Source organism: Lacerta agilis, chromosome 4, assembly GCF_009819535.1.
Source record: "Lacerta agilis isolate rLacAgi1 chromosome 4, rLacAgi1.pri, whole genome shotgun sequence".
Lineage (NCBI taxonomy): Eukaryota > Metazoa > Chordata > Lepidosauria > Squamata > Lacertidae > Lacerta > Lacerta agilis.
The window spans coordinates 40,151,958-40,178,465 of NC_046315.1; the positions used below are offsets into that span (position 1 = coordinate 40,151,958).

Consider the following 26,508-nt stretch of genomic DNA (forward strand, 5'->3'; position numbering starts at 1 on the left):
CCTCCCTCGTTCTCTCCAGGTGCCGCTGCCTTCCCGGGCGACGTAGGAAACTCGCGTGGCAAAAGCATTCTGCAGAAAGGGGCGGAGTCCGCAACCTTCTTTTTTTCTCTCCGCGCCTTCTTTCTCGGCCAATCCCCTTCCCAGCCCGATCAGTCCGGACACAAACTTTTACCCAATCCGAAGGCGGCGGGGCGGAGTTTCCCAAGTTGGGACGCGGCTCCCCCGCGCCCTGGCTATTGGCAGAGCGCGACAGCCCCTCATTGTGTCTATGATAATCAGGGCGGCGGAGGCGTGCTGCCCCTTCTCTGCCTCCCCGGGCTGCTCTGCCTCCTCCGCCCAAGGCAACCCGACTTCTATTTAAGCGCCACGACGGCTCCCCGAGACTTTCGAAGATGACGGTGCCTCCGCCACTGGCTTCCGCAGCCCAAGGCTCCGTGGCCGAGCCCGGATGGGAGAAGGCAGCGCGGCGACCGGCACCGGCGGCTGGAAGGCTCGGCTCCCGCTTCTCCGGACGGTGGCATTAGTTGGCCCCGCGGCGGCTGCCATGAGCTGCTCCGACGTGGTGAGGCACCAGCCGCAGGCGACGTGCTGCCCGCCCCAGCTCAAGCTGCCCGGCGCCGTAGCTGCGTGTCCCGCGTCCCCCGGCGCCTATCCTGCGCCGCCCTTCGCGCACAGCCAGCAGGTGAGACTCTCGCTGGACACGCAGGAGGCGGGGCAGGTTCCATTCTAGGAGTGTGGGGTGGGAGAAGAGCAGAAGGGGCAGCTCACTTTGGATGAAGCGAGCTGCTTCTCCGAGCGACTCTCCCGCTGGGTTTTACACGTGTCTGTGATGAACCTGACATACTTGCGAGCCAGGTCGCCAGCTCATGGCCCTGAACAGAGATTCCTAACTCGGTATGTGCGAGTGACGGATGCAGCGGTCAGTGAGTGATGCACGTGTGAACGAGGCTCAAGCGTGCACGATATTCTAAGCGCGCGCGACGACCTGTGCCTTGAGTATTTGTGCCTATAAGCGAATGTTGACATAAACGTCGATGTGCGTCACTCCCAGTATCTTAGGAATGTTTATGTCCTTCTTCACGGTCACCCGCTCTTTGTCGCACAGACGCCCGCTTTGTCTCTCCCACGTCGCAGGCACATACATTCCCTTGGGTGCGGCACACACTGCCTGTCACTACTTGTGACAGACAATGAATTGGGGCTATTTGCCACCACGTGTGTGTGTGTGTGTGCCCGGGCGGGGTGGCGGAGAGGGGGACCGAGCCCCAGCCGAGGGGAGAATGTCAGGCGCGCCGGCCTTTGGACAGAGAGCACACCTGGGGGTTAGGGGTGTGGGGCGTGAGAGAGACTGGCGGCGACTGCGACCTAGACTGAACGGGTTTTCACGACCTCCCGCCCTGAAAGTAGCAGCAGAGGCGCTCCAAGTCACCTTAGGATCTGACGCGGAAGTTTCTTGGAGCTTTCCTGAAGCTCAAATAGCAAAAACAGACTTCTTCGACGGGACGGTGTCCTTTAGTGGTGCCTGCAGGGCAGGATTGCCCCCTCTGGCGAGTTACCTCACTTGCTCGTGACTGTGAGGAAGTGGGTCTGGGGAGAGGAAAGGCGGCAATGAGAGAGGTGAACGTCTGGGCCTCGACGACGCGTGTTTGTGCGTCTTAAAAGCGCGAGAGAGAGCGGGGGAAGTTGGGCGTGCGTGTGAATATACCCGTGAAGGTTTTGGACTCCAGGGTCTGGAATGTATGTACTTTTGCGGATTCCCGCCCAGTGACTCGGGTTGCCCGGACTCTGTGGCCGGACCCTTGCGGGGCTCGCTTTCTCGACAGCCATTCGGGTTGCGAGAGCCTCGCGAGGTAAGCAGGAAGCGCTTCTCCTCGGCCGCCTGCGCCCGTCCTCCGGCACCTGAGGGCCAGGGCAGCCCCGGCGCTCGGCCCTGCTCCTAGAAAAGATCGCGCGGGGCCGGGTCCTGGACTCCTGGCCAAAGTTGACCACGGGGAAGCGGAGGAGAGCTCGACCGCATTACTTAGGCATGGCGCCTGACGAGATCGCTGGTGCATTTGTACCCTGACTTCGGAAGGTATACTTTCGAAAGCAAGCTCCATTGCTTTCAGTGGGACTTATTTCTAAGTACAGTACATAGTACTTTACAGTGGGATAGATTGCGAGATCTATTTGTTTGGGATATAGGTAGGTAGCCGTGTTGGTCTCCCATAGTCAAATAAATGAATAAATAAATAAAAATCCTTCCAGTAGCACCTTAGAGACCAACTAAGTTTGCTCTTGGTAACAAACTAAGTTTGTTCTTCTGTTTCAGTGTATCTGAAGAAGTGTGCATGCACACAAAAGCAAACTTAGTTGGTCTCTAAGGTGCTACTGGAAGGAATTTTTTTTTTTTTACTATTTGTTTGGGAGTTAGTCTCGTTGACTCTAACAGACATACTCTGAACACAGTTGCTTTGAAGGGAGATCTTCCTGTCCATACAACGTAATTTGGGATTGTGGTATGTAAGGGTTTACTTCCAAGTAAATGTGCGCTCCTTAAACTTGCTATCCTGGTCAGTTGTAGGTGTTGTCCCATTGAAGAGCATAGCCAGAAAGTCATCTTCGTAATTGCAGAGAGTTAAATGGGTCTGTATGTTGGAGCAAAACGTACAACAGAAGAGTTTTGTGGTACTTTAATGACTACCAGATTAATTTGGGTTTACACTTTTGTGAATTGAAGAAAGTCCTCTTCATCAGATGTATCTTATATTGTGGGCTCTACTACACAAGAACTTTAGTTGCAACAAATCTGTTACATTCAGGTGCCACAAGTATTTCAGTAATCCTACACAGGTCAACTCAAAAGTGAGCCCTATTAACTTCAATGGGAGTTAAGCATGTATACGATTGCAACCTTTACTGCCTTTACTGTTTTAATTGCTTCATTTGGGTTTTTAATTGAGAGCATTGCTTTGTGGGTGTAAACAGTGTTAGGGCCTACTTCCATTCCAAGCATAATTCATTGTAATTAACCATAACAATGGCCTAGTTGTACGTACTGCATATTATTACTATGGCTGCAATCCTGAACACATGTCCTATGTCCTCCTGAACACGGTATAACTTACTTCAGAGTAAACATTCACAAAGTTGCATAGTATGTCTAATTGGTGTGCACGACACCTCACTTGATAAAACAAGCCCCAGTACTCTGTTTTTGTTTTGTTTTGTTTTGTTTTTTGTTACAGTGCTGTTTTAAAGTACTAAGTTCTTTTGCAGATCTAAAGGAGAAGAGGGTTGTTGTTTTTTAACGACAGCCAAACATCTTGTTCTTCTAGTAAAGCGGCAAGGGCTGTTTTTACCCTTTAACTTAAGAATCTGATGTAACAAAGTAAATCAGGAAATTCTTATCAGGCTGACAGCATTTTTAGACTATGCTTGTGCGTGGGTGAAGTGGGACTAATATTGACTTGGCCCCAATGCAGTCATCTGAGAATACATTTTTTGGTTGTTGCTGCATTCCATAAGGTTTTATCATTATTATCCACAAAAATTGTTTTCTCCGTACATGGGAAGTGACCCTTAATACCAGCTTGCCTGGGAGACACAAATATGGGCTAAAATACAAAATCCCTTTTTTCAAGTTTATTATTTCCTCTTTATTCATTGCCAAGGCAGTTTGAGCAATGCTTGGCTAACTGTTTCAGGTCCATTATACATGGACAGTAAGAGCATGTAGAATTTGGGATGTTTTCCCATCACCATCATCACTGAAGTATACTGAAGTGTATTTTGCAATCTGGGTTATTACAGTTGCAACAGAAACCACTTTACTGATTTGTAGTTTTACTGTTTAAGCATTCCACAATTTCAAGTATTATTTGCTAAGATATCAAATACGAACAGATGTTCCAGTTTGCTATCATATTTGGAAATACAGCATGGCAGTGAAAAATTTAGGGTTTATATACCTTAAATTTCTTCATCTCTGCTTTTTCATTTTACACTTCCAGGTTTTGAGCATCTTTTTTCATCTATGTATTTTTAAAATTAAGAAGCCGCTTTCTTTTTAGGAGACTACTGAGTCCGTAGAGCAAAGCATATATTTAAGCAGGTAAATTTCTTTGCTGGCGAATTGTTAGATCTGACTTCTTCTATATGCCACTGTCCCTATGTTTCCCTGCCTTGAACTTTTCTCCTTGGGTTTTTGTTTAATTTTTTTCTATATGAATCTTAACAGCGATAAGAAAATGGTGATTAACTTTAATTGTTAACAACTTGAACACAGGTATGCTTAATTGTCTGAACACAGTTTAGTTTAGGAAACACTTTGGCATGTTCTCTCTCTCTCCCCCCCCCCCTTTTTTATATTTCCAAGCTGGCAAGTTTGTAAAGAGGTGATGACTCTGCTCTTTTCACATATTTGTGTATTTCTGATTTAATAAAACATATGATATTGCTTAACATTGATAAGAACCCCGGCTCTCACTGCTATCTAGCAGAGGTAATGTGCCTGGAGCAGCTTCCACATACTGTTTTCTTTGCTGGGTCACATTCCTTGCAGCTTTTGCTGCACACCATAAAAATCTTCCGTGTATGGCACCTATGGCTGAATGCTGATATGTTCTGACTCAGTCCAATATGCATCCATGATGGCATCAGCACGACGAGGTTGAAAGCACTGGTTTCTTCTAGGGAGAAGAGGACCAAATCTAGCCTATCCCTCAAACAGGTGATGGGCACTCTTCACCAACTGTGCTGGTCATCTGTTTCACAGGTGCACATGGATAGATTTTAATGGAAGTGGACATGCAAAGAAATGTGTCTGGGGAGTCTTTGGTCTAAGACAAAAAAAATTGTAAAAAGAGTCACACTTCCTTTACCTTTGCACACTTAATGGTTCTAGAATGTCAATATTTGGAGTCAATACAATTCAGAAGACACTGCCAGTGATATTTTAGGGAATTTGGAATATTTGTTTGCCTATGTAATACTTTATAAGCCCATAGCAGGCAAAAAACAAACAAACCCTAAAACAATAATAACCCCAGATTGGAAGGTCATGAAAATATTTTTGGTTGGCACGCTTATTTGTGGTATGAAAAGTACATAAAGGTTTTACAAATCATATAATTGGGGGAAATGTATAGAATATGGGACAAATATTTTTTTTTAATTGAAAACTAAAGCACCACTTTGGCTTTCAGCTTTTGAAGCCATAGCAGTGAAAAAGAAAAATATGCCGGAAAGTTGGGCTACTTAATATAAATTTGCTAAGAGAGGAGGGTGGAGAATTTAAATTGAGAGTTTAAGGATTTACCAGGGGTGTTAAAAAAATGGTAACAGTATCATCATTTGAATGAAATATTTAGAAAGCATATGAAGCGGGGGTTTGGGGAACAACTATCACAATTAGAGAGAGAGATGTTAAATTGTAATGTTAAAATGTACAAGATGCTATTGGGTTGGGAGACAAAGAATGAACAAGTGAAATCTTCAGTGATAGAGTGGGCAATAGATATTAGTCATAATATAGAAATGGAAGCATGGGAACGATTATGGAATACAGATATAAAATTTACAGCATGTTATGGTTTAAGAGAAAATCATATGAAAATGCTATATAAATGGTACCTAACACCTAGTAGATTGGCAAAAATGTATAAATCAAAGTCAAATAAGTGTTGGAAATGTAAAGAGAAAGAAGGCAACTTTTTCACATGTGGTGTATTGTTAAAGCTTACTGGGAAATGATATATAATGAATTGAAAAAGATGTTTAACATTAGTAAAATAGCCAGAAGCTTTTCTCTTGGGAATTACAGGATTAGAACTACCCAAACAGTATAGAATTTTATTTATGTATGCAACTATAGCTGCAAAAATGTTATTTGCCCCAAAGTGGAAGGATATAGAGGTCCCAACAAAAGAAGATTGAATACAGAAACTAGTGGAGTGTGCAGAAATAGCGAAACTTACTGGAAGAATAAGAAATCAAGACAACAAACGTTTTAGAAAGGAATAGAAGTGATTTATTGAGTATTTACAAATAAGGTGTAAACAGATCAAGGCATTGGCAGGATGATTGTGAAAACCTGCAGTTTTAAAAATATATATGAGATATATATGAGAATAGATGATTAAAAGCAATTTGAAGTATGCAGGAAAGGATGGAAATAATTGTAAGGAACTGCAGAAAGAGGGAGAAGAGAGTCGAAACTTGAAAATGTTAAAACTATGGTTAAATAATTGTTATAATGTATTTAAATGAAAAATAAAAATAAAAATTTAAATAAAATATTAAAAACCCCAACCATTGTTTACATAAATCCTAACATAAACAACAGATTTAGACAGTTTCATTTTTTCCCTTTTCCCTTGGCTCTGTCTATCTAGTCTGTTCTGCTTTTGGTGTTGTCAAAATACAATGGGAAAAGAATTCCAAATTCATTTTCTGTTAATTATAATTTAATCATGAATATTGCCACAAGCTGATGTTTTCCGAACTAAAATTGTACAATAGATTACTCACTACTTTAGCCTTGATCACGCCAAAGTGAACTTTCAGATCCCACTGATTTCAATTGGGATGCTTCAGCACATGTTAAGATATTTTCCCACTGAACCGCTGGTATGGTGAAGTGTACACCTTTAGACTGCAGCATGCCCTAGATGGACAATCTGTGGCCCTCCTAATGTTGTTTGACTTTAACACCCGTCACCCCTGACTATTAGCCATACTGGGTGGGATTTATGGTACTGGAATTCCTTTTGCATGCTTATTAGGATGATTCTTATGATAGGTAGGAAAGAAATTGGCATTCATTTTCCATAGGCAGCAATGGCAGCAATGGCCAGCCCTACTGCTTACCTGCTGCTTACCAGGGTTGGCCATTGCTGCCTTTGGAAAATAGGCAGTGACTAAACGCGGGTGGCGCTGTGGTCTAAATCACAGAGCCTAGGGCTTGCCAATCAGAAGGTTGGCGGTTCAAATCCCCGCGACGGTGTGAGCTTCCGTTGCTGAGTCCCAGCTCCTGCCAACCTAGCAGTTCAAAAGCACGTCAAAGTGCAAATAGATAAATAGGTACCGCTCCAGTGGGAAGGTAAATGGCGTTTCTGTGTGCTGCTCTGGTTCGCCAGAAGCGGCTTAGTCATGCTGGCCACAGTAAAGCAAGATGAGCGCCGCAACCCCAGAGTCATTCGCAACTGGACTTAACAGTCAGGGGTCCCTTTACCTTTACCTTTAAACTGCACCAGATTATTTCATATGCTGTACTTAGAATCCCTTGTTCCCTATCCCCATATTTACTTACCTGTCATGCCTGCTAGCCAGGTGATATTTTAAATGCACAGGCTGCATTTAATTGGTGGAAAGGGGGTGGGGGAATCGGGCATGCTGCTGTAGGTGAAGAAAGGAAGGAGTAAAGAAGGTAGAGGAGAGGAGAGCCAAACATTTGCAAGTGCCAGCAGATGGACATAGCACTGAACCAGACACATTTGGCCTGTGGCCTGACCATCCTTTTCAAACCAATGCAAATTTATTCATATCAACACTCACAGGAAGTGTGCTTTAAACTTTGCTGCTGACATCCAGTTATGCCTTCAACAATTTCTGACACTTCACCTCATCACTAAGAAGTTTTATAAGCATTGATCCAAGCAGTGGCAAGAGAATAATCTGAAACTTTAAACAAAAACACCAGTTGGTTATATCCAGTTATGTACGTCTGCTCTTGGAAGGCTCTTTCCTTTAGTGGAGGCTTCCGTAAATGAGAGGTGGAAGGAAGAGAGGGTTTTGTTTTTGTTTTTTTGCAAATCACACCTTTCTTTTATAACTGCCCCCCCCCCCCCCGTTCACCTCCTGCAGTGCTCCAGAAGGCCTCCCAACATTCTGGAGCAGATTTCTGGTGGGGACAGTGGGCTGCAAAAGGGAAGGCAAATCCTCAAATACTGCTCCCCCCTCAGTTCATGGAAACTTCTGCTAGGTTTAAGAGCCTTCCAAGAGCTGAGAACCACAATAGGCTAAAACCTGTATTCCCCCCCCCTCAAATACGATGGCATTAAAAATAATGGGGGAAAGCACTGTAGTATGTCACACAGTTTGAAAAAAGGTTGTAGTTTACAATTCTCAGTAGTGTAAGTTATGTGAATGCACTGACTTAGGAATTTTCAGCCTTAAAGCTTTTGGGGATCTGTTTTCAAAAGCTCCAGAATATCTTCATAATATGGGGGTGGATTGTATCTCGGTGCAAGGGTGCATGTTTTGCATGTAGAAGGTGCCAGTTTCGGTCTCCAGTTTAAAAGAATAATGTAGCAGGTGCCAGGAAATAGCTGCATTGTTGGGGCTTGGATTAGATGACCCCCGTGATGCTTTCCAACTGTGCAATTCTATGAGCTACTCTTCTGCAAGGGGAAGTAACATAGTTTGGTCCTTTATAGTTTAGAAAAAAAGATTAGGCTAGTAATAGAGACCATGTTAAGAGGTATATATGGTTTGGAGAAAATGGACTCTCCCACAATATCAAAACATGGGGTCTTTCAATGAAGCTGAATAGTCAAATACACACAATTAAATTATGGAATTTGTTACCACAAGCATTGATGGTTTTGAAAGGGAATTAGACAAATTCATGGAGAATCGGGCTGTCACTTGCTACCAGTCATGATGCCTATACACCTTGAGGTTCCGAGTCAGTGAGGAACCAGAGCAAGAGATGACTATTGCCTGGCAGGCTAGATAGATCTTTGGTCTGTTTTTATAAGGTGTCGTACCAGTGAGGGTGTGTTTAGTGATGGCAGAGAGACGTATGGGGGAATAATTCCTAGTTTTGCTCTGTGGCATCTTTGCAAGATGGCGTTGCTTATTTCTGCTGTGCAACGTAGCGTGCCCTGCTGCTCTTATGGTTCATGCCACAGATGATGCATGATTTTGCTTACAACAATGTTGAACTCTGCAGTATTGTTGCCACTTTGCTGACAAAGCGTCGTCATCTGTTAGTACTGGTCAAATGGCACGGGTTGCAATAGCAGCCATCCTATGAAATGCACTCTCAGAACTCTCATGTGTGCAAAGGCTTTGCCATTCATTTTAGTCGATTTATTCATTGAAATGAATGGGGAAGCCTTAGTATGTACTCACATCAAGGTGATTTGGAAGAGGACCATAAGGAATAATTTGCTTTAAAAGTGTTAGTAAAGTTTATTTTATGGCTAGGATTCTCCCATCTCTTGAAGACTGCCAACGAAAATCTAACTTCATAACATGAACAACGTTGAGGCTCAAAGAGATGTCTTAGGAATTGTCCTACTGTGAAAACATTAGGGGGGGATTCATTTGGTTTCTGTTGCTTGAAAATGTATATCAAGTATTACCCTGTTGTTAAAACAAAACACTCTATGTATGTAGAGAAAGTTTGCCACTAGGCTAGTAAAGTGTTAGCATCTCAGGATAAAATAGGAATATCAAAGATTCAGCTTCATTTTCTAAAATTAACCAAAATAACTTTCAGCAATAACTCTTGGGATGAGAAACAGGAAAGATTGAAATGCAAATGCTGTGACAGAGCCTTGACCATGAAATGGAAGAGCATTCCTGCACAGAGCAGCAGCTCTGGATATGAGTTTTAATTTCCTGAATTCCACCTACTATATACAAACACTAGCAGACTTCCAGGCAGTAGCATCTGGATCCCAGGAACAAGTTTCCACATTGCCCCCTTGCCCTACCCTTCACATGTAAATTTTCCTGGTTCGCCATTTGAAAATGGTCTCAATAAGCTGAAAACTCAAACGGAATAAAATAACAATAAAATGAAATCTGCAAAGGGCAGAATCAAAGTGCTACATTTGCAGGGAGTGTGACGATGCCAAAACTGGCCCATGATGAAAAAGAGATGATAATGTATGACAGTGAGCACTGCAATGCAATTTTCTTCCCATTTTTTTTAAAGCTACTGATTATTGCTAATATATGACACAGTTTGCCATGTAAGAGGGTGTGTAAACCGGGAGTGGGGTGGGGTGGGGTGGGGAGTGAGTACCAAGGGGCCTGGAGGAAGAGCCCCTGGGGCTGTGGTTGCTCACCCTGTTCTATTGTGATGTGAGTAACAATGTGGTATTTCTAAGAAAGTGAAAATACTAACTTTTGAATATGGGTCATTGTGATGCTGCTGAGCTGAAGGAAATAAGTGAAAGTTATAAAACACTGGACTCTTCCTCTTTTGCATACTCTCTCACATCCTCAGATCCATCTTCCCAGCTGCTCATGTGCCCATGTACTTGAACTACAACTCCCATCAGTTGCAGGCAGTTTGCAGCCCAAAATACCTGGGCAGCACTAGGTTGGGAAAGCCTGGGTCAGGCTAAAATGCTATTTAACAGACTACTTTGAGAGCCTAAGAATGGTGGCAAACATTGTGCTGCACAGAGGGTGACGGGGAAGAATGGGAAACACTAAGGGCTTATCCATACTTACCTTTTGCCCCACTTTTTCCAGGCACAGGTCAGCACCTTAAAGCTCCATGTCCCACTGCTCCCCCCCCCCCAATTTTACTCCAGAGCTTTCCCTGTGAAAACCTGCTCAATCAGAGCAAACGTCAGTTTGGTATTTTCACGGACTAACATTTGCTCCAATTGAGCATTAAAGAGTAGATTTTCAAGTGGGAAGCTCCAGAGGGGGAAAGGGTGCTCGGACCCCGCGCTTTAAAGCACAGGCTGTACCAGTGGATGAAAGGTAAGTGTGGATAATAAGCCCACAGAGAGCCGAGTTAAAAACCTGCAACCTCTTTGATTGCAGCTTGCTTGAGGATGGTGTAATGCAAGCAGGGACAATCTGATGCTAATAACAACTCCTTCTGCAAATAATGGGGAAATTACTGGGGTGTGTGTGGACAAACATACCATGTGAGCCATTCCTGCTGCCTGCCACCACCAAGGAGCCATACAATGGCTCACATGGTATGTTCATCTGTCTGCCAGTTCCTGGAAGCCCCTTACTTCCCAAACTATGGTCTGTGTCTAACGCTTAAGTTAAGATAAGAAACAAAAGCACAAACTGCCATGAACCAAAATATATGCACAACAAGTTCATATGAGAAAGGGGAACTAATAGCCCTGGATAATTGACATATGATAGCAGAGTGGGAGAGGAGGTAAGACCTCTGTTTATTCCTCAGGTGGAGACCAAAGCAGAGAAGCCTCCACTTTGGTGTATGTATCCTGGTCCCTCAGCCAACTAGCTCTGCATGAGCAAGTCAGCCAAATGCTGAGGCCTCCATAGCAGGTGGCATGGCTGGCAATTGTACCCTAAGATGAACAGCCACTGGCCACGCAGCCAACAATCACACCCGTTCCCTTCTCTCCCCCATGCTGGGCACAAAGGGATGCTCGCTGCCAGAGGGGTGTGGATCTGGGCTTCTTGGAAAACATTCGTAACATGGAACATCTGAAAAATATGTTCCATGTAAAATTGATCTTCACACTTAATTTATTTTGACATTTTCGTTTGATTTGACAGAAAAATTGTGCAGAGATACGCAGAGGCTTTCATCATCCAGCATTGGTTTTAATTATGTTTCTTTCCCCCTCCCCTTATGAACTTTAAAAGGGTTTGTTTATCTCACAGCAATCTCATCACATTTAATCATCTTTTATATGCAATGTTTTTATAAGTTGGTGTTATGTAAAAAAATGCAGCATTTGTTTGAATGAGGGAAGAGCACAGATTTGTTTTGTATCTTTGGCAATGCTTAGACTCCCCCTCTCCCCGCTCACAAATGGCTCGATTCTGCTACCCACATCTATGTGTAGTATCCTCCTCCTCCACAAATGATAACTAAGCCCAGGAAAACTATGACAAGTGGAGGATAGTGAAGAATGCCCCAAACTGAATTATAAAGCTGGAATATTTTATAGCACTTACCGCTCATAAGTTAGGGTTTGGAAAATCCATCACTTGAACAAGAGTAATAATTCATCAGATGGCTGATTGAGGAACAGTGAAATATTATTAAAAGCATAGGTGTGCATAGGACTGCACCATAACAGCATGAACTTGAGCCACTTGAGTCATTTAAAACAAGAACCAGCACGACTCTGTTGGTAAAATGCAAGCATAGTCAATGCTGAACCATAAATCTTTAGTTAGACTACAACTCCCATTAGCTTGGTCAGCATGGCCAATGCTGAGGCATTATGGAAGTTGTGCCCAAAAGCATATTGAGATTCCTGCATTGCAGGGGTTTGGACTAGATGGCCCCAAGGGTGCCTTCCAACCCGATAGTTTATGATTATATGAATATCTGGAGGACGCCTCACTGGCCACTGAATAATGGAAGGGGCTATGTTTTGATTTGTGCATTAATCTTGGTGGTGTTTGTTAGGTCAGTTAATTTCATTTGGTCTGCATTTCTACTTATCTTCATCCCTATATGACACAATATGAATGGCCATTCTCTGTGGCAGGCACTTACAGAATAGATAGGGCTGGCTACAAGTAAATGTATAATAATATAAAATGTATCTCCATTGCCATACGTTTAATGGATGTTTGTTTCAGTGGTCTGTACTTGAAGTTATCTTACTCTCTTTCTTTCTGTTTTTCCTCCCTTGTACCAGAGTAAGCTAGCTGTATACAGCAAGATGCAGGAATCTCTGGAAGTGACCCTTCCTAATAAGCAAGAAGAAGACGAGAAAGACCAGCCTACTGATATGGAGTACCTTAACTCTCGCTGCGTCCTTTTCACTTACTTTCAGGGTGACATTGGGTCAGTAGTGGATGAACACTTCTCAAGAGCTTTAAACCAAGCTAGTCGCTTCAGTCCTGAGACTGCCATTTCAAAAAGCAAGACAGGGCTATGGAGAGGTAAGTTTTATAAGCAAAACTTGGTTACATCTCATTTACTTTATTCCTTTGGTTCTGTGAGCACAAAAGTTGGGTTTTATATACGCCTTCAGGTAAACATTATTTTTAAAGATTAGGTTGCCATACAACACCTGGATGGCAGCACACAGATACACAAAAATCTGACCTGCAAAACCAGTGTTACCCATGCAGTCTGACTGTTGTTGTTGTTGTTCAGTCGTGTCCGACTCTTCGTGACCCCATGGACCAGAGCACGCCAGGCACACCTATCTTTCACTGCCTCCCGCAGTTTGGCCAAACTCATGCTAGTCGCTTCGAGAACACTGTCCAACCATCTCATCCTCTGTCGTTCCCTTCTCCTTGTGCCCTCCATCTTTCCCAACATCAGGGTCTTTTCCAGGGAGTCTTCTCATGAGGTGGCCAAAGTACTGGAGCCTCAACTTCAGGATCTGCCCTTCCAGTGAGCACTCAGGGCTGATTTCTTTAAGGATGGATAAGTTTGATCTTTTTGCAGTCCATGGGACTCTCAAGAGTCTCCTCCAGCAACACATCTCTTTTCATGATAACAGTCTGACTAGCCACATGCAAAATTTGGAAATTCCTGGGGAAAATTAGGAGAGGAATTCAACATCACACTATTAAGATTGTTCCACTAGTGTAAGCAATTTTGCTTATCAGATGGAACAATCTCTCCTCTCCTCCTGCATGCTATTATAGCGGTTCTCCTAACTCAGGGATGCCCAAACTTTTTTCAAAGAGGGCTGGATTTGATGAAGTAAACATGCGTGAGGGCCGACCAAAGTTTTTGAGCTTTTTTTAAGGATTTGTCCCCAATAAATGAGCTGCCACAGGGGCCAGATAAAACTGGCTAGGGGGCCAAATTAACACTTTACTTTCAACATGCCTGTCCTAAGCCTTCTAGAGCCAATTGGGGGGGGGGCCTTTGCACTCTCCTCCTGCATGCTATTCTGACGTCTTGCATTGGCTCCTACTAGTGGAACTGTGTGGTTGAAACCAGCCCCTACCTTTTATTATGAAAAGAGATGTGATGCAAGAAATCTGTAACTAGCATTTTCTTCAGTTCTTTTTCTTAACTAGCAGCCTCATGCAGTGGCTTTGATAACTAGAGAAATAGTACTTGGAGAGAGTGCAAAATCCGTTTCTCCTATGCTATTTTACCTTTCTGAATTTCCCCTCCCAACTGTAACTAGAGCAATGGGGAAACCATGCAGGTACCAGACATGTTAACTGCCCCCCTTTGTCCAGCTCCACTTTTTAAATCTTCAGAGCAGAAATATGGGGCTCCCAATTTGTAATAATAAAACCTACAGGAAGATCCTATGCTTGTGGATTTTATGTGTTGCGTTGAGTGTGACTCTCACGTTACAGAATTAGTCTCAGAGAATGGGAGGTTGCCATGTGGAAAATTCTTTAATATTCACACCTTTAAAATTTCACTTTCCTGCAAGATATTATAGCGTGACAATGCAGGAATTGCTAACTTATCATCATGCTCTATAGTTTGGTGGCTGGATAAGCATCATGACTTCGGAAAGAGCTGGCCGTTCCGGACAGATGGGATTGCTTAGTATTACAGAATTAATGAAAACTAGAAAATGAAATGGGAGTGATAGTTGGGATGTATTTGGTTTTCTCCAAGCAACTAAATACCACCAAAATGGGTATAAACACAGTATAAACAGTATAAACTTGATAAATATTATCGTCAGTTAAGCACTTTATTGAAACCTCAAAACCGAAATCAAAGAACATACGAACACTTGATGCCTGAAATGATTGTGCCCTGCATTTACAGCTGATCTATTACATTGTAGAATAGCTTTGAGAAGGAATTGCACCCCTCTGGCTATTTTTAGTGCAAGTGTGGGCAGACTGCAGGCATATTGAATCCACTTAGGGGTTTGTTTGTTTGTTTACTAAAACCCTGTGATCCACCCTTAAGTTCTTTATGCTTAGAATGGAAGAATTCTGACCTTGGTGACAGATAATATGAGGACAGGCAATAGCGGGTGGCATGATGGGGCTACACTGTATACCTGACCTCGCCCCACCCAGCCAGGACACTGCTGCATCCTGGGCTGGAGAGCAGGAGTGAGGTTGGCAGAGTGCAAATGTGCCAGCGGAGCTAATTACTGTTCCTGCTGGTGTGTTTGCACTGTGCCAATCTCTCTGCTGCCTCACCCCTTCTCATCTCAGTGTACAGCACAGAATTGTTGAGTTGAAAGGGACCCCAAGGGTCATCTAGTCCAACCCCATGCAATGCAGGAATTGCAAATAAAGAATTCCTGACAGATGGTCATCCAGCCTCTGTTTAAAAACCTCAGTTTTTCCACCATCTTCTGCAGTCGCTGTCCAGAAGGGATGTCAGATAAGCTATGCAGCCTGGCCATGTTGTCTGCTACTGAGTAAAGGAACTAAACAGAACTCACCATCCTTCCCTACAAAACTCTGCTCCTAGTTATCCCATATTTTTCATACTGGCAGTACAATGAGTGTGTCATTTTGTTGCTGCTACTGCTTAACAATTAGGAGTGATAAATCCTTTCCGATTTACTGCAGTTACATAGAGATCTACTGGTAGATGCAGATTTACCTACTGCCACCTCTGCTTTAGCATCTTAACTAGCCATCCTAATGTAATTCTCAGGTGACTCTCACCAGAGAGGGGATGATTTCTGATAAATTTTAAAAATATATATGTAAAAATGCCAAGAGAGCACCTCACCAGATAAGGAGCGTCAAAACTGCAACCCCCCCCCCCGAGTTTTTTGTTTAAAAACAACCAAAAGATATTAAGAAGTTGTCTCCAAGAATTTGGTTGTGCAAGAGGTGAAATGTTTATGAATTGGGTGTGGAAGCATGATGACATTTCACAAATATTCAAGAATGTTATTTTAAAGCTCTACAGACCTAACATTCTCCATGCACATTTAGCACAGAACAGAGGAGTGCGCTTTTATCTCTTGGACACTGAACACCATTTCCCATCAGTTATATGCGAAAGCAAACTTAAGGTCTCCAGAGTTCCCGAAGGAGGGGAGAAATGGATTTGACTGTGTTGCTTCCCTTTCTGTGGTTTGCTTTTCTCCTTCCAAAGCCTTCGTCTGCTGCTGAGCCATCCTCATCAGAAAGTATACTGGGCTAGATAAGATTTTTCTTCAGGGCATCTTGGAGTTCTGTTGAACTCAGGTGTGATAGGTTCTGAGTAGAGTGCTTAAGTTGGTCCCTGCACAGCTCTTTACTGGGATATATACAGCAAGGGCCTCAGTGGTGTGAATGTATATATTTTTAAAATTTACAGTTGATTAACTTTTGTTAAAATTGAAGTCTTATTTATAAAATAAAATAAAAGGTCAATGAGGAAATCCATTGAAAATTGTAATTTATTAGCTATGAAAGCTCTTTAGCTTAATAAAACAAATAAACCTTTGCAATTGCCAGATAGACAGATAGATAGATAGATATGGGTGGGTCTGATAAACACCCCACTGAAATGTTCTTATTTTTGTGATATTTCTCTGACTTTATTTCCCCATCATGAGCTATAGGCATATTCTTCCATGGCAACATCTCTAGCTTCCCTCCTTTCCCCCAAAGCATCTTCCTTTCTACTTCATTTCAAATCAAGGTTTTGGCAAGAATACTAGTAGTATCTATGCCAGCACTATCATTACATAGTAAAATCATTTACCACTCCTTAGAAAGATGGGATTTAAAGTATGTGATTTCATAATATAACGGCATTGGACCGGAGCTGTGCTTGAATTGCAATCTGTTTAGTTCTAAAATCAGCTGTTTTGTTATATTTCCAAACACATTTTAAAATTTGCTGATTAGACACTAAAGTGGCCAGTTACTTAGGCCCTTTTCGGTGAGCCCTGGGGTCTAAAAAGAATTTTCATAAAATAGGGGGGAAATCAATAAACCTAAGAGACAAACAACACCCAAATACAAAAGCAGCACAATGAAACCAAAAACAACAAACTGCTGTACAGCAAAGAACATAAATAGCCCTTAAATGCATATATTAAGACTGCCACTGTGAATTAAACATATACTGTTATCTTAAAAAGGCCTGGAAGAACATAAAAGTTTTTAAACCATGTGAGCTTCCCTAGGGAGAGCATTCCATAGTCAGGGGGCCACCACTAAAAAGGCTTGCTTTCTCATAGTTGTCCTCCAGGCTTCAGATTGAGGAGGCACATGAAGAAGGGTTTCTGGCAGGGTCCAGTTACTTGTGCTTTCATCAACATTTTTAAATAGTTGTCTATGGAACTTAAGTTTGTTTCTTTACTCATGTTAGCAAAGCTGTTTATTATTCATGATCCATGGAAGAATTTATCACTGTTTTGATGTTTCTTTTAAAAGAGAATGCAACAATCGCAAGCCAGAGGAGTGGTTTCCCAGCTTCGTTTTGGACCAGTTCTTATCAAACTCCACCTCCACCGTGCTTAAGTGGAGTTCATCATGACTTTCCTGTTACTGCACCAGGCACCTTCTCAGCAGCAGATCCCAGCAGCTGGCCAGGACATACTCTGCATCAGACTGCTCCACCTCCTCCGCCGAGTATGCCAGAATCTTGGCATTATCCATTAGCATCTCAGGTGAGCCCTTCATATGGACACATGCATGATGTATACATGCACCGCCACCATCCTCATGCACACATGCATCATCATCACCACCCGACTTCGCACCTTGACCCACGGTACAGATCTTTGCTGATGCCTTCAGTTTGCGCAGGCAAGATTCCTCCACCACAGTGTGATGCAACAAAGACAGATCCTACTGCTGTCACCAGTGCTACCTCAGCATGGGCAGGAGCCTTTCATGGAACAGTTGACATTGTGCCAACTTTTGGGTTTGACGCAGGTAAGCTGCAGCTTTCTCTTTTACATGGTTCGTAATTTAGGAAACATATGTCGTAATCAAGCAAATTCTCAAGACCTCCACTAATTCAGAGGGGGTGGGGACTGTGGCACTGCAGATGTTGCTGGGCCTCCTTCTCCCATCTCCCATCAGCCACCATGGTGAGTTATAGTCCAAGACCAACTAAGGGGGTCACAAGTTCCCCACCCTGATTCTTTCACCTCATCTGTTAGGTATGAATCCCTCATGTAGTTAGAAAGGGATGAAGTTGCAAGAATGCTAAGATTTGCAATGATGATCTAGAAGAATTTGTTCTTTACTCCCACTGAGATCATAAAGCAGACAAAACACGCTTAATACAGGCAAGCAATCTCAAGGTTCAGAGCTCTATTGTTTGTAACAAAAATCTAACCACAAACATCCTGTTATTATATAAAGTCAGTAGGAACCAGATACTGGCTTTCTTGTTTTGCAGTTCTAAATACCCTTCCTTGGAAGTAGACTTTTTTCAAATTAGACAAACTTAGGATTCTTCTTTCTGAAAGCCTGCAATGAATCTGATTTCTTAATCAATCTTGTTTGAGAATGAGATGTTATGAATTCACTCAATGTGAACTCAAGAGATCATAAAGTGTTTTTCAAAATCCAACCCAAATGTTAAGTATAAAACTTTCCCAAAGCAACCCAGCATAAAAGAAAGCTGTCATTCTACAGGGCAGTCCAAATAAATTTATTCCAAGCACAAAACACTTTTTCTCAAATTACTTTTATAGATGCGGCTCTGCTGCACCTATACAATCTCATTTCAGCACTTTGAGATGCTCTCAAAATTGGAAGACAAAAGTTTTTCCCTGTGAGCTCCATACTCGGGACCCAGAAACTTTGTACTATTGGAATGACATCTGGTCTCATCCATTACTCTGCTGCAGACATCCCAGCAGGTCTAGCTAGCATTTGAACCACAAAGAATTGCATATTAAGTATACATATCAAGTTACCTTGTGGTAATTCAATATTCATTCTCTCTCTCATGCATTATGTTTCATGGTCCCTTGAAAATAAATTAAAGTGACCACTTGTATATTGCTAAAAAAAGAAGCTATGCATCACCAAAAAAGAGGACAGGGATTTGCACATACAGGATTTAGGTAAAAAAAAAAGGAAAGGATCCCTGGACAGTTAAGTCCAGTCAAAGGTGACAATGGGGTGCAGTGCTCATGTCGCTTTCAGGCCGAGGGAGCCGGCATTTGTCCACAGACAGCTTTCTGGGTCATGTGGCAGCATGACTAAACCACTTCTGGCACAGTGGAACACCATGACAGAAACCAGAGCACATGGAAACACTGTTTACCTTCCTGCCATAGCGGTACCTATTTACATGCACTGGTATGCTTTCGAACTGCTAGGTTGGCAGAAGTTGGAACAGAGCAATCGGCGCTCACCCTGTCATGTGGATTTGAACCCCTGACCTTCTGATCAGCAAGCCCAAGAGGCTCAGTGGTTTAGACCACAGCACCACCACATTTACCTTTACCTATACTGGTTTTATGTGTAAAAACAAATAATAGAAATATAATGCATCTGGGGAAGACTGTGGCCAGGTGATCATTTTGTCTCCTTAGTCTCCTGTCTGGATGCTAACGGTTGATGAGAAATAAGTTGCCAATCTATTGGTTCTTTACATTTAAACGTGACATGAGAAGACAGACAGCCCTTCAAATAGAGCAGGAGTGGGGAACCTTTGGCCCTCCTGGTGTTGCTGTACTACAACTCCCATCAGCCCCAGCGTGCATGATGGGGGTTGTAGTTCAGCAACCTCTGGAGGGCCAGAGGTTCCTCACACATGAAAAAGAGGACTCCTTCATGAGGACTGTCCTCTGATTTACCATGGCTATCAAATCAAATTTTATTAAACGGTCACAGACCAAATCGTGTCCTCTGATTTAGAGTCACGCTGGAGCCGTGTCATGAATGTGTACCAACTTTCATTCAGATATCTTTGTCTTCAAGGCAGATGTCATTACCACAAAAAACTGAAGGTCCCAAGCAGTCAGGTTAAATCAAAGGCCTTACTTGGCTTAGGCAGTAATCTGTAAATCACTCTTAACTGAAAAAAGGAGTAAAGGCAGCTGACTTTGAGTTGAGACATTTAATTTACTTAGCTATCACTGAGCTATGATATGTGGCAGGTGAATTTGCAGCTGGTTTTGACTTGCAAAGCTTTATGCATTTCAGGAGCCCAATGTGCTCAAGGATCACCTCTCCTCACACAAACCACCTCAGATCCTGTGATCATCATCTTCATGTGCCCCTTCCATGGGAGGTCCAGAGGGTGGCATCTGAAGAACCTTGTATATCTCCCAGAGTGTTTGAGGGCTAGTGCCTGTCTTTTTACACATCTAGTGGAGAACACTAGTATAACTCAACTGTATCAAAGGGCGAAGCAGCCATTGCTGACCTGAAAAGTGAATTGGAAAAAAGGGGGCAATGTCCCATGAAATAACTCTGTATAGAACTGGCCCATACAGCTGCATAGCTCATTCAACTACAGTGAGCCCTGCCAGCCATAGATCTGAAAAAAGTTGATTATTCTACTTCTCCCAGATCTGGTGTGGAGAAGTGGCAGAGCCACAGGTTACTGGGTTACGACCTAGTTACTTACTGGGTTAGGACCTAGTTCAAGTGATACTTAAGCCAAGGGCAGATTATGCAAAAGATTGAGGCTCACATATAATGTGTAATTCTTGTTTGCCGTTGCCTATTAATATAGAGTAGCAGACTACAGACTTTAGCAAGCAATGCTAGATCTTAAATTGATTTTCCTGTGCTTAAAAATAAAACTGTTGTTCCAATTCTCAGACTGCAGTTTTTGCCATCAAGGATAGGAAACCCACCAAGTTCCCCCCATACAAGTCTGACATTACTGTTTGCAGGTTTAATATAAGAGTTTATATGAGAAATAGTACAGTAGATGGCTCTCACAAGTATACATCACACACACACACACGGTTGTACCATTCATATAGCATTAGATGATGGTCTGTTTCTTTTAGAAGGTTCTTTGGATTTGGATTTCAGAGAATGCAGCAGTGCAAATGCCCAGTCTCACGTTCTTGTACTAACTGCTAAAACCTAATGAAAAATAATTTTAAAAAATCCTTCCAGTAGCACCTTAGAGACCAACTAAGTTTGTTATTGGTATGAGCTTTCATGTGATGCACACTTCTTCAGATATTCTTCAGAATAATTTTTATTTTATTTTGTTTCGACTACAGCAGACCAACAAAGCTACCTACCTGTTGCTACAACCTAGCAAGCTTCATTCCCACATTCTCCTTTATAGGGGAGAGAGTTAAACAAGCACTGCTTTTGCTGCCTCGGGAAATTAAGAAAAAACAGCACAACCGAATCCTTAAAAGATCTGGGCAATTTTATGGCCATTAATTATGTTTGCAGCTGTACAGATGACACAGGAGTAATTAAATTTCATGCTCCAGGTTGTAAAGTGATCGTCTGCTATGACTAGGAGCAATTGTTAGCCACTTCATGGGGTCTGCCTTTTGGCAAGGTGTATTTATGAGCAAATTTCAGCTGTCTATGATTCTTGTCATAGAAGGCAACATAAAGGTGCATCTGATAGCAATTCCAGTATTCTGTGCTGTCTAGACAATTGGATTGTCTGTCCAAGGCTGAATAAGGAATCTTATTTTAAGATTTTTTTAAAAAAAAACGCAAAGGCTCAGAAACCCTGAAAGGGGGCTGCAATTTGTTCATGGGTAAGTGAAAGTAGGAAGGAAATGAATTAATATTTTGGGATGGGGTGTGTGTGAGTGAGGGATGCCTCTAATTTAACTATTGTTATAAGAATAAAGAATGCTAATAGCCCAGTCGAGCTTTTCAGTTTCAGAGCTTGGGTACAGGGGTCAAAACTGAGGATGCATCGTCAATAATGGATCCAGTCCATAACTGCATGTGTAACATTTAATTATGCATGCAATACTGACTTCAGGTTTACCTGAACACAAACATAAATGATAATGACCATTTTGCATGTTATAGCATGCCATATATTAATCAATTAGCTTGTATTTATTTGAACTTGGGGTCGGCTTTCCCCACATATGTAAAACAGTGACAAATTCCTGTGCATTTACTTTTTATTAATCCTTGAGGAATGGAAAGATGTTGGAAGAAGATGAACTTGTGGCTCTTTAGATGTTGAATTAAAAGTTCTACCACCCCTGTCCATTGGACTGGGGCTGGTGGTAACTATACAATGTTTAATTTCTCCTTACCGTGTTCATTGCCCTAATCCCAACAGAGCTGGCATGTAGATGTTATATGCAATTGTGATGACTCATAGAGAGCTTTGAAATGTTATGTTCACTCATGGAGCACTGCCTGGGGGAAGGGATTTCCACAGTCTACACAAAAGATCTGTAACCAATGAATAAACACTATGGGTTAGGGAGAATTCACACAAACATTTCTGATGGAAGCAGCTGCTCCAGACTCATCTCACTACACCCATCATTCACAAGTTTTCTTTTGAGTCTGCATCAATACAGCAAAATATCTATTTAACTGCATCCATAATGATTGAAAATGAAAACTAACATTATCACGCACACACGCACACACACACACACACACACACACACACACAAAATCTCACTCTCTCACTGAGCATTACTGAGGGGGGAAAGGTAAATTGTGTCCTATAAGACTACAAATTTGCCTTCAAGAATCACTGGCTAGATTACTCCTAGCTCCAGAGAAGGACATATTCATTAACTGAGGATGCAGCAGACCAGATATGAATACCCTTACATAGCCTTGTTGATGTTAAAAGATTACAAAACTACACATAAATTAATCTGGGCCAGTTCCACAAAAGCATAAGGAAATGATTCAACAGTAAGTAATTTCAAGTGTGTTCCCATCCCATGCCCTTTAGTGCAGGAACTTCAGCATAATCTTTAATTTCACATAAATGTTTTTAATAACTTACTTTATTAAAAGGCAAAATAAACCAAAGATAAAGGGCATAAAGAAATATTGTTACAGCAGGTTAAGATCAGTATAAGGCTTGTATGTTCCAAAACATTACAAAAAGGTACCCATTTTTTCATAATAATATCACAGAAATATTTGTGTTTAATTTATTAAGATGGAACAGATAATTGTCTTGGCTCTTTCAGTTGTCTCTTTGCTTAAAATTTTCAGTGATTGTTAGTGGATTAATCTTTTTGGTAAAGTTTTTGGGGAAGCTATTTTTATTTTTTTAATGCATTTAGGAAGTTGCTTGTTTTTCATTGGCTCTTTCATTTTTTTATTGCGCTGGGCAGCCTTTTATATTACATTTTGTATTCATTTACTGTTTTATCCTTTTATATGTTTTTATGTTTACTACAACTAAAAAATATTTGGGGGAAGGCAAAAGTGGTTTGAAAGGCACATTTATGATGAGGTTCTTCTCTTATTAGGGCCGTACCTGGCCAATCCCCCTGGCAACACCTCCCCAGCTGGGATGGAGTATGTGGAGTCCACAGATATCCCAACCTGGGGAAGGCAAGCCAGACCAACTACCAGGAGCTGCCACCGTGATCCAATGGGTCTCCCCGCGACCTCGCAACATGCGCACCCCATTTGATGTGGGGAACGCTCATTTTGCATCTCTATTCAGCCCTTGTCCCTCAGAATCTGAGGTCGCCCCTTCACTTAGCCAAATGGTCAGTCAGTTGGCCAGATTTTATCCTACTCTCACCTCTGGTCAAGCAGGCAGTGCAGGTTTCAGAAATAATGCAAAAATCTGCCAAATGTGTGTACCAGAAGCAAAAGTGGGATGAATGCACATGCAATGGTTCTTCTTTCAAACTACTTTAAACTGAAAATTATGGTGCATCTCAGGCACATAAATGTCATTTCTTAATAAAACCAAACTGATGTTTATGTCAGATGATTTTAATCAATATGTTTTGAGTCTAGTACTACTTATTGAAATTGGACAGGGGCCGGGGAGTTGGACAGTACAGTCTAACACAGGTGTAATTAACTTTTGTCCCAGAGTATGATCTGATGGCACCTGAGGCCACCACCCAACTGAAGCTTAAGCAGGTATGGGCAATACCTGGGAACCACGTGTATGTTGCCTTAGGTTCCATGATGAGAGAAAGGTGGGATGTAAGATGATGACTGATTGATCAAATTAAGCCACTCAAACAACGCAAGTTTAAACTTATTTCCTCTTCCCTTTCAAAATAGGCATCCAACATCAGGACAAAAGTAAGGAGACATCATGGTTCTGAAGTACCAAAAAATGGATTTTACCAGTAACCAGTGTTAAAAGAGTTCCCATCTTGTGAAGGAGATACTACAGTATTATTATTTTTTACTGTTTCTTCACAGTGGCAATAAACATTATACTAAGCAGATGATGAGCAAACCAGCCATATGTTTTTTGGATGGAGCCTTTACCTCCAGAAGGTCATTTTAAAGTCCCAGGACATTAAGAAAAAAATCGAAAATCTTTCTTTTGTATATCATTTGTCATCTAAGCCTGCTGCAGCATTTCTCCAATCTAACTTCTCTATGCTCCTTTTAACAGTGTTTTGCTTAGATGTGTGCCATTGTCTATATACTAATGCACACCCTTGACTGTCAGGAGAGACCTAGCTTTGACCTAGAGTCCTCCTTCAGGAATGCAGTTTTTGTAGTTCTTTGTGCATCTATTTTTGTAGAAATACAGAAAGTTTGCATAAGCACTGGTGGGCTATTTTAGAACAGTGTATTTTTTAAAATTTAAAGTTTTAAAAATTTTAAGTTCTGTTTTAAAGAACTTGCTCTCAGAGACGCACTGGCAAATCTTTTGAAATGCATAGGTTTTTAAATGTCTGATGTGGTTGTATGAGATATTGTTGTTGTGACCTGAAGTATCTTCTCATGATCAAACGGTTCAATCCCCCATATAACAACCCCACAAGACCTTGAATGTACTTTGCCTTTTGCTTAAGCAATTGTTCAAATGTAAAATAGTTTTCACGGCAGTGCTCTTTCGTTGAAAAATGACTATTTGCTTTTGCTGCTTCTGATGACAACTTTGAACTGGGTACCTGATAAGAATATGTTGCTGAAACAATGAAGTACAGACGTTTTTAACTGAAATCCTAAACAGATGGGTAGCCTTGAGCCTTTAATCTCAGCTGCAGTGTTAACATGACAGTAGCTGAAGAGAGATGCAGCACCTTGTTGCTTGAGGTACATACCCTACTTTCCTGCCAACCTCCACCTATAACCTGCTAGAACGTACAGAGTGAGATTCCAAAAGTTAGTTTAGGTGTGTTCAAGGGACTGTGTGCACCATATAATTTTTCACTGTTTTCCTCTTGAAGGGGAGACTGCTTTAGAAGATATTTCCCTGGCCATACCATTCTTTGGATCCAGACCACAGCTAGCCAATAATTGCACCAGTCTATGGAGCATGTTGGGGACCCAGGTGGCGCTGTGGGTTAAACCACTGAGCCTAGGGCTTGCTGATCAGAAGGTCGGCAGTTCGAATCCCTGCCACGGGGTAAGCTCCCGTTGCTCGGTCCCAGCTCCTGCCCACCTAGCAGTTCGAAAGCATGTCAAAGTGCAAGTAGATAAATAGGGACCGCTCCAGCGGGAAGGTAAACGGCGTTTCCGTGCGCTGCCCTGGTTCGCCAGAAGCAGCTTTGTCATGCTGGCCACATGACCCGGAAGCTGTCTACGGACAAACGCCGGCTCCCTCGGCCTATAGAGCGAGATGAGCGCCGCAACCCCAGAGTCGGACACGACTGGACCTGATGGTCAGGGGTCCCTTTACCTTTACCTTTATGGAGCATGTTAAATGCCCTACACAAAGACACTAGTACAGTTGTCTATGTAGAAGCATGAATACAGTACAGTAAGCTATTGCTGGTGGCACAGTTCTAGGGATAGCACCTTGTAGCACAGCTAGGGCCATTTGGGGGGGGGGGCTGTTAGCTGCTGTGCTGTTCATAGAAACAGGATCTTCACTGAAAAATTCATTGAATATCAATGGGGCACACAAATAGGTTTCAAGACTATTAATTACCTAGCTTATAACCAAACATACTATTATTGGGCTGGGTGGTTTTTTGGAGGGGGGAGGTGATATTTCCAATGAAGCATTCTTGTGATGGGGGGGGGGAAATCTAATAGGAATTATAGAGACTGAAGCACATTTTGCAAGTATTGATAGGTCGTGGGGGGGACCTTTCCACCAATGGCTTTTGCATTCTGAATCAGCCCTTTTTTGGTGCGAGAACTTTGTATATTCCAAAAAGCTCAGTATTTTCAAATACTGGAATAAAGCTACTCATTTTCCACAATCAGGTGTCAGCTGGCAGTCCATTGAGTGCCTTCTTCACTACTTGTCAATACAACTAGATTAGCAAGTCATTGGCTAAACTGAATTTACCCATGGATCCATAATCAGCAAGACATTTATAGAATATGTGCTAAAGTTAAACCTGTGGTGAGATTCTTCAGTAGTCTGAGGTCTAAAGCAGGTACAAGAAGCAGAATGCATGCAATATAACTTATTAGGGCTCATCTAGCCTTCTGCTTCTGCCACATTTCTAGGCACAGCTCCAGCCTTTAAAGTTCTATGTCTGAACATTGGGTTTGTTTGTTGTCCCGGTACTTTCCCCATGAAGACCCCAGAGAAAGATCCAGGACAAAACCCAAAACCAAAAACACCCACTGGACAAAGTGCTTCAAAGCACATAACTGTAT

The 26,508-nt window shown here is 42.3% G+C and overlaps 1 protein-coding gene across 1 annotated transcript; it reads left to right on the plus strand.

Moving 5' to 3' along the window:
* Nucleotides 1–223: 223 nt before the first annotated feature.
* VGLL3 (vestigial like family member 3) lies at nt 224–24,167 on the plus strand. The gene is made up of 4 exons (XM_033146822.1): nt 224–682; nt 12,594–12,840; nt 17,230–17,733; nt 23,995–24,167. The coding sequence occupies exons 1-4, from the start codon at nt 449–451 to the stop codon at nt 24,036–24,038; spliced, it is 1,029 nt and encodes a 342-aa protein (XP_033002713.1). The 5' UTR covers nt 224–448; the 3' UTR covers nt 24,039–24,167.
* The last annotated feature ends 2,341 nt before the right edge of the window (nt 24,168–26,508 follow it).